The sequence below is a fragment of the Podarcis pityusensis genome (genome assembly GCF_964106645.2).
Source record: "Podarcis pityusensis genome assembly, chromosome: 15".
Classification (NCBI taxonomy): domain Eukaryota; kingdom Metazoa; phylum Chordata; class Lepidosauria; order Squamata; family Lacertidae; genus Podarcis; species Podarcis pityusensis.
The window spans coordinates 41,361,894-41,376,154 of NC_138040.1; the positions used below are offsets into that span (position 1 = coordinate 41,361,894).

At 47.0% G+C, this 14,261-nt stretch overlaps 1 protein-coding gene across 2 annotated transcripts in view; it reads left to right on the forward strand.

The window, feature by feature from the left end:
* The first annotated feature begins 351 nt into the window (after positions 1 to 351).
* The window catches only part of EBF2 (EBF transcription factor 2), a 260,319-nt gene continuing 246,409 nt past the window's right edge, over positions 352 to 14,261 (forward strand). For both annotated transcript variants that reach the window (XM_080982465.1, XM_080982464.1), the window contains exons 1-5: positions 352 to 1,095; positions 7,236 to 7,392; positions 8,838 to 8,901; positions 11,193 to 11,248; positions 11,561 to 11,634. In XM_080982465.1, the coding sequence (XP_080838591.1) occupies positions 965 to 1,095; positions 7,236 to 7,392; positions 8,838 to 8,901; positions 11,193 to 11,248; positions 11,561 to 11,634 (482 nt within the window). In that variant the 5' untranslated portion in view covers positions 352 to 964. The remainder of the gene's footprint in view (positions 1,096 to 7,235; positions 7,393 to 8,837; positions 8,902 to 11,192; positions 11,249 to 11,560; positions 11,635 to 14,261) is intronic.

Genomic DNA, 14,261 nt, shown 5'->3' on the forward strand with positions numbered 1-14,261 from the left:
CTACACTATAAAATGGAACATGGGGGGGGAATGGGAGACGCTCGGTGGAGGAAGAGTAACATTTGCAGCCGCGAAGGAAGCTGATCTCGGTCCCCTTCTTTCAGAACCAGAGGTTAACAAGCCGCATACAAAGTATTTGGTGAGCAACTTACTCGCCTTGCCCTGTTCCCGCGCCCCGCCCACCAGTTGTTGTTGTTTTAATTCCGCGCTCCTTGTCGGCCGCCGCCGCTGCCCGCGTGTATCAGTTTGGAGACCGAGTCTCCCCTTCTCGTCCAATGGGGCGACACTATGCAAATGACAGCGCCTTATTTGGCAGCGCGCTCCGCCCCTTTTCCTAGGACGTTCTCTCCCGGCGCTGTAACCCATTCATGGGGAACTGGGCACCGAAAACCAGCCGCGCTTTGCCGGGTTCAGAGGCTGTAATCAGACTCTCCTTAGCTGCGTCGCCTCCTTTTCTTTTCCCCACTGATCCCCGGCTTCTTTTCTTTTCTTTTTTTCCTCCCTCCCCGCCCACTTTCCTTCCCCTTCCTCTTTTTCCTCGTGGATTAGGGAGCCGTCAAGGCGACCCGGGTGTCTCCGCCGAGCAGGTGATCCCTGAGGCTGAGCAAGGACCGCGCTGTCCCGCGTTCTCCTCTCCGGCGGAGCTTCTTCGGAAGATGATCGCCAGCCTCGGAAGGGGCTGATCAGCGCAGCAGCAACAACTTCGATCTGCGAGAAGCGCGAGAGGGACGGAAAACTCGCGCAGCCCCCCCTCCGTCACTCCTTTATTCCCTTTCTCCTCTTAAAGTGTCAGAGCAGCAGCCCAGGTCCTCCTTAAAGACGGAAGGAGCCCGCTCAGGCCAACTTCTTGGGATTTCTGCGTCTCCTTGCTTTGAAGTCTCAGCTTCGTCCGGAAAGGGGAGCGCGCGTGGCGGGGGTGGGGGGGACCGTTGCTTTGGTTTGTGTTTTGGAATAAACTTCTCCAATGTTTGGGATCCAAGATACTTTAGGAAGAGGACCCATCCTGAAAGACAAGGTGCTGGGCTCGGAGATGGATCCCGTCCGGTCCTGGGTCAGGAATGTCGGCGTGGTGGACGCTAACGTCGCCGCTCAAAGGTAAGTGGACCAAACCCTGAGTCTTGAAAAAGAAAAAAAGTGATGATCGCGACGATTATTTCCTTTGCTCCTCGTAGTTCTCTCCAAATAACCCGTTAACGATCCGCAGTGACTCTGGAACCGCGGGAGGCTCTTGCTGTGATCCCGGCGATTCCAGTTTATTTATTTACGTTTTAATGCACTCGTAATAACCAGGACCAGCTGGGGAGATTCCGCATGCTCCAAAGCTACGGCCTTTCCCCTGGCGGGGGCAGAATGAGTGTAATAGCTTTTTTGCGAGGGTGGGAGTCGCTTTAACTGTGAAATCCCAGCGATGTCTTACCGGAAAGCAAGTGCCATTGAGTTTTGGGGACTTTGTTCCAAGGAAGTCTTCGGCTCCTCCGAAAGGAAGATGAATTGAGCTTCAGGGGTTTACTTCCGAGTACTTCAGCGGCTTACTTACATCCCAAGGATCGTGCTGTTAGCCCCCCCCCCCCCCCCGCTTAAGGAACAGGCACCATGGGCCATGTTTGTAGACACTTATAGGGATGCTGTTCTGTTCTTCTGCACTTTAAATGCTGTTAGGTGATTTTAGGCTGCAATCCTGCCACCGCCACAACCAGGATTCTTTTCCGCCAGCAGACAGGAGGACCATTGATGCAGGCGGTGAATCCACCGTTCTGATCTTCCCTGGCCCCAATTCAGATAGCACTGCTGGACTTAGGGCGCTCATTATGCGCCACCCCAACTTTAGCTGAGAATGTGCGTTGCTTCCTTTACTTCAGTGAGGTGAGCTAGCCCCACGCTTAATCGGCGGAGTGGGGCCCTAGACCTCTGACCCCAAAATTTTGCCCTGTCGCCATCGCAGTTCATACACTCAGGAGGTTCGTCTGAAATCAGCTTTCAGCATAAGCCCCTGAAGGATGGAGGAACTTGCAGATGTTAATGCAGAGTATCTTCTCCAGGTTCTCCCAGCCTGGAGCTGCATGACTCAGTTTAAGCAAAAAACAACAACACCGCCTTTTAAATTTATGCCACACTTCAAAGCCCGGATGCTAAAATGTTGCGGGGGGTGGGAGAGGGGCACTATGCAGCCCACTTTACAGCGCAATTTTAACCATGTCTACTCAAAAGTAGATTTCAGTGGGGCTTGCTCTAAAGTAATTTGGGGCAGGATTGCAGCCTTAAAATGTCGGGGGCGGGCGACAGGGTTGCAAGCAAATCTAATGACCTAATCTGGAAAAACTAACAATAATCTGATAGCTACGGTGCAGCTGAGCCGAAGTGAAGCGGATTTAAAGCGAGCGGGGCTGCGATCCTAAACACATATTTGTAAGGGTGCAATCCTAACTCCATTTACCCGGGAGTAAACCCTCTTTGAATTCACTAGTACTTAACTTCTGAGTAGGTAGGGTTAGGGTTGCGCTGTAAATCTAATTGAAGCCGATGGGATTTACTTTGGCGCAAGCAAGCTTAAGATGAGGCGCCATAAATATATAATATATAACTAGGCAGGAAATGACATTCCGGTCAATGGAGCGACAATGGATTTGTGTTGGGGTGTAAAGATCTGAAATCGGCTGAACCTCTACTGAAAGTAAACTCCGCTAAATAATAACAATGCATATATACCGACGGGAGTTTCAAAGAAATCTGTGTCCTAAAACAGACCATTGATCTCACTTAGCAACCAACACACTCTGTGCAAGGCAGACCAACTTTCAATTCCGAGTCATGTAACAAATGGGATTTAAGACCGAGCGGTCCCAAATGCTCTTGACCCGAAAAGAAGAGCCACAGAAGGAAACGTGGAGGAAGGGTGACAGGAGAGAGATCACTATGGATCCCAGGCTTTAAAAGAGCCGCGGATCTTTCGTGGCTTTAAGCTTAGCTTCACGGCCTTCAGGAAGGGAAGCTGACTAAAGCCGAGAGAATCCGGAGGCTTTCAAGCTCAGTTTCCGAAAAGGAAAGTCACCGGCGCAGGAGCAAACTCCATCGGCGCCCAGGCTCCGCCGCGCTTTAATCGGCCAGCTGCGCCCGGCAAATATCCTAGCCCAAACCTAATGGGTGCTTACACAGAAGTAATTTCTGTTGAACTCAGACTTCTCGAAAAGAGTGCTGGAGGAGGATCGCAGCCCGAGGAAGGTCTAAAACTCCAAAGACAGAGATCCACCCCGTGTCTCCTTCTGGCGGGTCTTGGCGTTAGGAACCGAGACACCACCAGCTGCTAACTCCTTGCGATAGGTTTGCTTTCTAAGAAAAGCGGGAGAGGATGAAAACCAGCGCGCCGATCCTGGAAACACGTCCTTGCAAATAAGTTCCAGCGATTCCAGCAACACCTGCCCGACAAGGAAGGCACAGGCTTGAAGTAAGCCGAGACTTTTTTGTTCGCATTGAGGATTTTTCGTGAGGTTGAAGTCGTGGCCTGACAAGACACTCGTGCAAAAGGTGTTTCTCCGGAGCAGCTTCCACTGACACCGATCCGTTTAGATCCACCTAGGTAGAACTTGCGCGTGTGTTCCGAAGACTTTTTAACGCGGCAAACCCGCGCGCGCTTCTTCGCAGGGCGGCCGCCTCTGGAGTTTGACGGGACTTTTTACCTAACGCCCATCAGCGCCAGTCTGCAGGATCACAGCTTTGCTAAGTGGAATTCCTTCCTAAATCAATTTCCCAATAGATCTGGAATCTGCAGAGGAGAAAACCGGAGACGGGTCAGAACGGTGCTGGGCTCTAGGAGTAGGAAAAGTTTATGTTCCTAGGCAGATGCCAGGATTTTCCGGGTTGAACTGGAAGGCAGGGAGAATTAAGTCTACCCTGCAAGAGAGCGAAAATAAACATCCATCTTCTCTCCAGGGCCGTCGCCTCCCTCCTCCTGTGAAGATCGGCTTTCGCTGGGGGAGGTTTCCCCCCTCTGATTGTTCTAACAGGTCTTCCCACCTGGAGGCGCAAAAACAAACAACCGCCCCAAACTTTTCAAACTCCGTTGAGGAAATAAAACTCTGCCGTAATGAAATGAGGAAATAAAACTCTTCTTGTCCATACGGAGTTAACTAAATTCAATGGAAATGGTTTTTTTTAAAGGGAAATAGAATTTTAAATGCCTTTCCAATGCTCTTAGACGCATGTTTAAATTAACAGGAAGTCCCATTAAACTTTCTGGGATTTATTCGAGGAAGTGAGGTTAGGCAATTAGACTTGCCTAGAAAATAAAGTAGGATTTTTGGATCTTCAAATAGTCGCAAGTGTCTCCCCATTTTCCTCAGTGTTGTGATAGAGCAATCCGGGGTTAATTCGGGGATTTAAAGCGGGGTAAACCAAAATTAATTCTTGGTCTTCAATACATGCTTGGAAAGTTATGTCCCGCCATTTCCTGCCAATGAATAAACAGGCTGCCCCAATCCTGAACAAACTTCCTAGGTCAAAGGGTGTTGCCTGAGGAATTTTCCCTGGAAATAAATCCTTTTGCTTTTAGTGGGAATTATCAGAATTATGTTTTCAAAACGCTATCGCGTTGACCGTTCTTCAGACCCGACCTTTTGCATATTTACTGGGAAATAAGCCCCACGGAATCTAATGGGGCTTCTCACCAACGTAAACGGGCCTAGAACAGGTAATCATGAACCGGTAAGACTGCCCGCACCCTCAGACTGCAATACATTTACCTGTGAGCGAATCCCATTAAACCAATGGGACTTACTTCTGAGCAGGCATGTCTAGGATTGCGAAGTTAACATGGGAGGAAGTCCCAGTGGGATCCGTGAGATTTAGAGTAAACCTTCATAAAACAGGGCAGGAGAGCGAAGCAGGCAGCAGGCCGTAGTCAAAAGTCAGTGCTCAACTCCTATTGTTTTGCACAGTTAACAACGGCAGCGGGGGCTATTTAAAGCGGTAGGGTTTACTCTGGAAGATATGCATAAAATCCGTACAAGAAGAAAGGGATTTGGAGGGGGGAGGGGGAGTCAAATATACGATCCTATGCAAACTTAACTCCGAGGAACTTACATGTAAGCGAAGAAACGGATTGGATCAAATGAGAATCTATTCCAGTGAAGGCGCCTAGCCTACATCTGCTGAACACGCGCAGGGCCCGGTAGTGTTTATCTTCGCTTGTTCACTGGTCAGTGAGCCACCAATCCTAAACGCCTTGACTTTGGAGCCAGCTGGATGGGCCTGCCTTGTCTTGGAAGTTTCGTCCTGTTCAGCGGTCCCTCCTCCGAAAGCGGGGAGGTTGTGAAGGCGACAGGTATGCGCCTTGTCTCAGATACAATCCACTTCCTGCTCTCACCGCCACCCGCCCTTCGCCGCGCGACTCTACCTGAAAGAGTTCAGACTCCGCTGAAAGCTTTGCGACTTGCTTTTCACTAAATTCGTTGAGAGGATTGGGGCTGCCAAGAGGGCAGTTTTAGACAGCAAAGCGCTTACCTGGCTTGCAAGCCTCCATGAAAACAGCAGGACTACATTTCCGAATGACCCTGCGCCGGATTGCATTGGCAATTAGGAAATTGCAAATCGTGCCATTGACACTATCGACGCCCCGGGCTTAAGCGAGCACTTCCTTTCGCAGTTTCTCCGAAATCGATGAACTTTCCCGGTTCAGCGCTACACTGTCCTCCTCCCGCCGCACCGCCCCTAAGCGATGCGTTTCGAAACGGGGCAGCCATATAGAAGGGGAGGGGAAGCCCCTCGCATTGATCACCATTCATTGATCCGAATTGGCTTCTTAACGGGAAGCGCACAGAAGTCGCTTCGCTGCTGTTTAACAAGACAGAGCCTTTCCTCATCTCCTCCCGGGACCAGCAACTTGAAAGTAGTCCACTGAGCCTCAGGCGTCGGGGGTTGGCGAGCTGGATCGGGTCTAAAGCGAACAGGGACCTTTGGTGGTTGGGAATGCTTAGACCCAGCTCTTTTGCCCTGGGCTATTTCTCAGTGGACCTTGCTTCCTAACAAGACCAGGCTGTTGAGAGGGAGAAATGAACGGATTTGCGTATGTTTGAAGGCTGCTGGCACCCAAGAAACGAAACTGCGTCGGAGATTTCCCGGTTCTTCTCTGACCTCCAGCTCCGGAGCTTCTGTTTAGTACTGGTAAATCACCAGGATATCTTTTAAAAACGCAAACACCACAACTTCCCTTCCCCAAGTACCCCAAGGGTCATTATCCTTCAGCTTTCCCCGAATTAATGATAGAAAATGTTAGCGAAGAAGATGAGAATGAAAGTCATCAGGCGGAGCCGGCCTTACTGTTAGACAGGGGGGAGGCGGCCCGGTCCGTGCAATAGTTCTTTTGAGGTGGGTTATTTTTTGGGGGGGGGGGTGTTGCAGCGTTAAAGATTAGCAAAAGGAAAACAGCTTGGTTTATTTTAATTCTGATTTATTTGAATTTTGTCTTACATATATTGCAATGATAAAATGTGGAGGATATTCTGCCTCCCAGGCACGGGAAGCGGAATCTTGGTTGGGCCACCTCAAGCCAACCGTGCTAGAATCTGAGGCGGGCTTCTTGCAGGTGAATCGTCTATTGGGGCTCTTTCCCCTGTGCTGCTCCCCGCCCCCACTCCCCTCCGTGCCCACTACCAAAAGTAAATAAATAACAACAACAACATTGTGACACCTTAAAGGCCCTGTCAAATATCTTTTGAGGCAGAAACTTAGAGTCCCCTATCCGTCAGACGCCTGCAGTTTACTTTCTTTCTGTCGGGCACATATTAACTGGGCTAAAATAATTTGGAAATAGAAGAGGAGGAGGAAAGAGTTCTTGCATTTGATGAAAAGAACTTTAGCTTTCTGGCCGAAGAAACCTGTTGGTTTTTAAAGTGTCACAAAACTCGTCCGTCTCTCTCTCTCTCTGTGTGACTGAGTATAGCATGCGGAAATGAAAGTAACGGCCGGATCCTATCCGTGTTTGACTCGGAAACTCTCAGTGGCAATCCTGTGCCTGCTTACTGTTGGAAGGAAGTCCCACTGAATTCAGCGGGGCTTGCTCCTAGGAAGAGTGTATCGAGGACTGCAAACCAACGTTGAACTCGGATGCGCGCTGCGTTGGGAGGCCCACCGGGCGCAGGCATAGGATCGCGCTCAGCCGCGGCGCCTATTTTACGTCCGTTCGCATTTGCTCATTCATTCCACTTCTCTCCCTCCTTTTTTCCTTTTCCTTTCTTCCACAGCGGCGTGGCTTTGTCGCGAGCCCACTTCGAAAAGCAGCCGCCCTCCAACTTGAGAAAGTCAAATTTTTTCCACTTCGTCTTGGCGCTTTACGACCGGCAAGGGCAGCCCGTGGAGATCGAGAGGACGGCGTTTGTGGACTTCGTGGAAAACGACAAAGTAAGGCTTTTATTAGGCTTGATAGCTCTCTCTGACCCACCCCACCCCACCCCATCCCCAAACCCCTCCACGTCGCCCAACTTGTGTCTCGCTCCTTAGTGTTAGCGCAATTTTTTAAAGAGATCAATCAAGCTGAGATGCTACCGACTTCTAAGAAAACGATGGCTAGAATTGGGGCTTGTGAAAGAGCACGCAGCTGCACACTCCGGCACCCTCGGATTGCCTTTTAAAAATCAGCAGCAAAAGCAGCTCCTGCTAATTTCCAGGAACTGAATCTTCTTGGCAAGGATTGATTTATCAGTTTCTCCCTGGAGTTAAAAAGGCGCAACCCACTGCCAGGAGCTTCTCCTGCGCAAAGCGCCGATCGAAATACACCTGAGCCCCGCAAGTGCAGCTCCCGTTCATTACTACCAGCTCAAGAGAACTTCCTCTGAGCTGACCTTGCTGGTTGATTTCATCTGGGCTCAGAGGCTTGTCAGTTTCGCCTCCTGCAAGTCTTGGAAGCCTTCCTGCAAAGCGGCCCGCGATTCTGCCAGAGTTAAGCACTTCTGCAGCACGCGCCTAACCTTGTTGGTTCAAAAGTGCGCCGTTGGGTTTACTCTGTCGTAAACTTGCTTAAGAACTTCACTCTTTACGCGATTCCCAACAGGACTTAGAAGTCCTTAACTTTGGCGAAGCTGATGCTCCCCGCGGCTACTGGGCATATACGTTTAAAACTAGCGCCCTGCGTTTTCTTTGTCGAGTTATACTGCATATCATTAACCGATGGGATCTTTTCTGGTCCAGTAGGTGACTGCTGACGTAATTTTAAAATAAGATGTTAAGTCCTCCTCCTCCCTTCCTTCCCAGCACTTCTCTCTGGGCCCTTCTCCCCCTCCCGTCTTTTTCCAGGGAATTTCCAGGTCATGCGCTGGAAAGACTGAAATGAGCCCTCCGCTGAAATTTCTGTCTCAAAAGCCCCATCATTCCGGATCGCCGGTCCAGGAGGCAACATCAAGTCTCCATCAGTCGCCGTTTAAAACACACAAACCCACTTATTTTAGCGAAACTAAACTATACAGGCTATCGGCGTCAAATTTTAGAGGCAAAAACTCCGTCCCGGGCCAAGGCAAGCCGGAAATGTCCGAGCAGCTCTCCGGAGTGCAAAAGTCCTCCGCATCAAATTCTCTTTTTCTGTAGCACTTAAGGAGAAGGGGTGGGGTGGGGGCAAATCTTGGGCACTCTTACTTGGAAGGTCAATGGGACTGACTTCCGAGTAAACCACGGATCAGCTCGACCAGCTCAAGAAAAGGTTCATTTGCGCCGGTAAAACACTTTGCTGCTAACCCAGACCTGACCCCTAGGCACACTTACTTGAACTACGTGGGACTTGCTCCTTAATAAAAATAAATGGGCTATTGCGCCGGCCCCCCTGTTTGAATCAGTTCTCTCTCCCTTCCCGGCAGGAACAAGGCAACGAAAAAACCAATAATGGGACCCACTACAAACTGCAGCTTCTTTACAGTAACGGTGAGTCTCCTCCCTCTGGGGTTCAGAAAGAGCGATCAGAGCATTTGGGGAGCTCGTGTTCTAAAGGGATAATGTCTCGATTAAAGCTAAAATCAGAAATTTTACCCCCACCTCCATGTTGAAGTCAGTCCGAAAGAGAAATAATTGATCCTGGTATGGATGCTGGTCCCAGTTCTGCCACAGGTAAATACGATTGACAGGTCAGTACAGTGGTACCTCGGGTTACATACGCTTCAGGTTACAGACTCTGCTAACCCAGAAATAGTACCTCAGGTTAAGAACTTTGCTTCAGGATGAGAACAGAAATCGTGCGGTGGCAGCGGGAGGCCCCATTAGCTAAAGTGGTGCTTCAGGTTAAGAAGGGTTTCAGGTTAAGAACGGACCTCCGGAACGAATTAAGTACTTAACCCGAGGTACCACTGTAATGGTTTAAAAAACTTCACAAACTCATATGACCAGAAAAGGCAACATGGGACCAAAACATACCCGATGCATGTATTCAATGGGAAACTGCTTCTTTTAATTCATTTCTTAAAAAATTGAAAAAAATATCCATCTCCAGTAAATAGGTTTGGTAGGTCTCATTTCATTTCATTTCTTGTTTTAAACTACTGAAGCCTGTTTAATCTGGAGTAGCAGCAGGGCGAAATAGAGACGCATGTGCTCCTTGAGACTAGTGTCTATTTCAGTCCAGTTCTGAAGCTTCCTTCACCAAAACAAATCCCCAGAATTCTTCATGGCCCAGGTGGGGGAGTGTCCAGCACTCCAGCCACTAGACCACACTGGCTCTCAATAGATAGTGAAATAAAACTGCTAGCACATTTGTAAAACTAAACAGGGTCTGGTATGGTTTCAAACTGGGTGGGGGACTGCGTGTTGAGAATTCCTGCACAGCAGGGGGTGGACTAGATGACCCTCGGGGGTCCCTTCCAACTCCACAATTCTTTAAAAGACTGGCCGTTGCATAAAGTACATTGGGCTGGTGTTGTGAATAAGTGTGACAAGCTGTTTAATTAACTCCTTTTGAGGTTGCAAAGAAATGTTCATGTTAGGCCACCACTCCGTTCACAGCGTAGGTTGCCCAGTCCACTGGTGTGTGTGTGTGTGTGTGTGCAACACTTGCCTGTTCCTGGGCACCAACAGCCCCTGCCCCACCACTCATTTTGGCAGATTTACTAGATAAGAGAGAAGAGAATGAATACTAGTGCTGTACCTTCAGTTTCTTGAAAGTTTTCTTCCTTTGAAAAAATGGCTTCCATTTTTTATTTTTTGCCTCATTTTCAGGGAACTTTCAAATTTTGGTTGGGTCAGCATTTTTATGTTACCTTATTGTTGTGAGGTGGCCAGAGGTGGCACACCCATATGTCCAGAATTTCCCGGACATATGCAGAATACTGCAGTCGAAAGTGGTGTCCAGGAAGAAATCGTTAAAATATCTGGGAAAATCCGGACGTATGGCAACCCATGTTGACAGTGTTGTTCGGGGTGATTTTCCTTAAAAATAGCTCCAAAACTTCAATTATTATTTTTTTTGCAAATTTGTTTGAAATATGGCAACCCTAACATATATTCCTTTCCACTAAACCTTCCCCCCACCCCCAGCAGTTTGCAGACTTGCAGGCCTATGGGAGGAGTTGCCACATGATGTCTTGCTCTGGGCTTTAATTGAAGCATAGGAAGGCTACAGGGTATAGACCACTGGTGAGATGATTTGTAGTGTGAAAGAAAAGATACAGTACTCTTGCTTCTTCTTCTTCTTCTTTGGTGATCACTTGTAGCCGAGTAAGATTGTCTTCCATAAACACGGTTTTAACAATGCAAGCACACCTTGGACACTTACAAAGTGAAGTAGGCATTCCACTCATTAGAATGTCTCTGAAATTTTCTCTCCCCTTGGATAATTTTCAAATGCAAATTCATTTCCCATTAATTGAAGGGGAATGGCCAGGGGGTGGAGGAAAATGTAAGAGCAATTTTCAGCTCGGCACCAATGAATACATCGATCTGGATCTGTAACCGAGAAGCAGCTGTTTGGATCAGAAGAGGGATCAAGTGAGGATGGAGCAGGAAAGACTTTAGAGCAGGAGTGGGGAATTAGTGGCCCTCCAGATGTTGTTGGGGACTTGAACTCTCATTTGCTAGCATGGCCAATGGCCAGGGATGCTGGGCATTGTAGGCCTCCATCATTGTGAGGGTCACAGGCTCCCCATGCCTGATTTAATGACTTGGGGAACTGATCCTTTGGAATTGTCTTATTTTTATTCTATCATGTTCTTCAATGTTCCCTGTAGGTGTCAGAACTGAACAAGATCTCTTCGTTCGGCTCATTGACTCAGTCACAAAACAGGTAAGATCAAGCAAATTCTCTGTCTCCTGCCCTTTAATTTCCCTACCTACTCAAAATTCTTCTTAATCAAAGCTATGTCTGTAGCATTCTAATCAAGTGTTGGCGTCTCTCATATCCAAACTATTTCTAGTGAGTTTTTTTAATGCATAGATTGACTGCTATGTGCAAAAAATAATAATACTTTCTATAATCAGACCTGTTTTTCTCCCTTTCTTTTTTAAAAACCAATTAACATAATGCTACTACTAATACATGCTGCTGCTACTACTACTGCTAATTCCCATCTCTCAATGCTTGTTCACATTTCTATAGCCTATCGCCTATGAAGGACAAAACAAGAATCCAGAAATGTGCAGAGTTTTACTCACCCATGAAGTTATGTGCAGGTAAGACAGCTTCCGTTATTTATGTATCTGAGGGCATAATATGCAGCCACCTTGCAGAAGCTAAGCAGGTCTGGGTCTGCTCAGTGACAGAACCCCTGAACCCCATGTATTCCACTTTAAACTCTATAATGGAAGAAAGGCAGAATATCAATGTATTAAAATAAAGCAACCCCTTTTCATTGGTGCAATGTGTGATTTGCACAATGAGAGGGGTGAAAAGTTTGCATTATTTGTAGAAAGATCCTGATCATATAAGTCCAAAATAAATTTTAAACCTGTGATCCTCCAGTTGCTATAGAACAACAGCTGCTATCACCCCGACTTCTTGGCCTTGCTGGCTGGGGCTGATGGGATGATAGGAGCTGTAGTCCACCTGGGAGACCTCAGGTTCCCTGTTCCTGGGTTTCAGACAGGTTCTCCAGCTCCAACCACTCAGCCTTATCTCAAGATATTGGGAACTGAATGTAGAATCTTTTCCATGAAAACATGTTCTTTACCATTCAGCATCCATGGACTGTGCTGTGGACTCTATGGAAATAAACTTACGTAGGAAAGTTGTGGAAGTGAGCTTTAGCATCCAACTGTGCATCTATGAGACACAACCAGTTTCAGGCTTGCTGAGTGGAAAATTTGATCAATAGATTCCTTTAGTTGACACTTTTTACTATTTTCCCTGGAAAATCTGTCAGATTACCACTGCAAAGTTCTGCATGGGTGTACACACACACACACACACACACACACACACACACAGTGGGCTGTTTCCAATGTAGTGCTGTGTTAATGACATTTAGTGGTATATTGGTTCTACTGGTGAAATGGCTCATTGCACAAGTAAATGCATAAGCAGGTTGCTAGTAACTTAGTTGCACAATGGATTGTGCAATCTGTGGTGCGACATGCTTCTGCTAGTGCTGCTGTTGCACTGGATTCCTCTGTTATACCACAATAAAACTTGCCCTTTTGTTAGCAAGCAGAGAACACTGAATGCAGCCCCTAAAGGTTGCAATCCTATACCCACTTACCTGGGACTAAGCCCCATTGAGCTCAATGGGACTTACATTTAGGATTGGACTGAAATGTTCTTCCTGAGCTTCCCCCTCCCTTGCCCCTTGCTCCTGTGTATAGGTTAGCATCACAGACGTAACCAGGATTTTTGTGGTGGGCAGGACTTGGGGGGGCAGGACTAATGTGATTGGTCAGTTAGTTAAGTATTTCTACTGTTTACTTGATCTAGGGGGGCAACTGTCCCCTGCCCCCTTGGCTATGCCCGTGGTTAGCATGCTCCACTTCATGCATTAAAAGTGTGGATATTCCTGGATGCACACTTATAGACAAATGAGTATGTATATCTTACCTATCTGGTAACTTTTAACCTGCTTTCTAGTCCCCTTTCCCATTTTTGCTACAACTTTTAACCAATTCATCAATTAGCTTTGATTAAATTAAATTGAAAATCTTCCTGGGTGTGTGTGTGTGTGCCAGCAGATTAACTGGGTAGTAGGTATTTAATTTTTTAATAAAAATTCTGCAATACAATTACTTAATGAAATCTGAGGGTTGCAGGCACCATATCAGAAGAAGCATTCTATCCTTCTGCTACACACTTGGGGTGGGGTAGGGAGAGTGCATCTTCTAAGCAGGTTTACACTGTAACACAGGTATGCATGATCTAAAATCAATTTCCTCTTCAAGCATGAGTTTGTTTATTCATATGCAAATGTATGCAGCTTTAATACAGCAAATATGATGAACTGATTCATGGCATAATCTTATCTGTACATACTTGGACATTAAACTCGCTGTGTTCAGTGGGGCTTATTCCATACTATGTGCATTTAAGATGGCAGCATATGATTTCTTTAACTGGGTGAAAGCAATGGATCCAAACTACAAGAAAGAAGATTCCACCTAAACATTAGGAAGAACTTCCTGACAGTAAGAGCTGTTTGACAGTGGAATTTGCTGCCAAGGAGTGTGGTGGAGTCTCCTTCTTTGGAGGTCTTTAAGCAGAGGCTTGACAACCATATGTCAGGAGTGCTCTGATGGTGTTTCCTGCTTGGCAGGGGGTTGGACTCGATGGCCCTTGTGGTCTCTTCCAACTCTATGATTCTATGATTCCTAGTTGGCACATGACAGTGCAAATTGGCAGTGATCTTTATGTTAAAGCTGCAATCCTATGCACACTTCCCTGTTAGTAAAAGTACAATGGCTGTACCCAGTGTTAGTCTTGCTCAGAGAAGACCTGATGTAATTGATGGACCTAGCTAACTTGGGTTCATCAAATTAAGTCAGTTTATTCTGAGTGGAACTTAGCTGGATACATCCCAATGAAACTTACTGCTGAGTAAAAATGCATATTCTTTGAGTGAAGTTGGTAGATGGTATTTTCTTCAGCTGAGAAACATGAGACCAGTCTTGATCTTAGTCTGACTCCATTGTCCAAGGGTTTCAGTTTTTTTTTAGTCTAGCAGTGCTTGACCATATGTGTTTTCTCTAGTACTTAAAACTGCTAGGTGTTGTGCAAAAATTAAAATTAAAGAGGGCCCTTACAATTTTTCTCTAGATTCTAAAGAGATCACAATTGATCTCAATACGTATATGTTATTTAAAATGCTGACATGCTT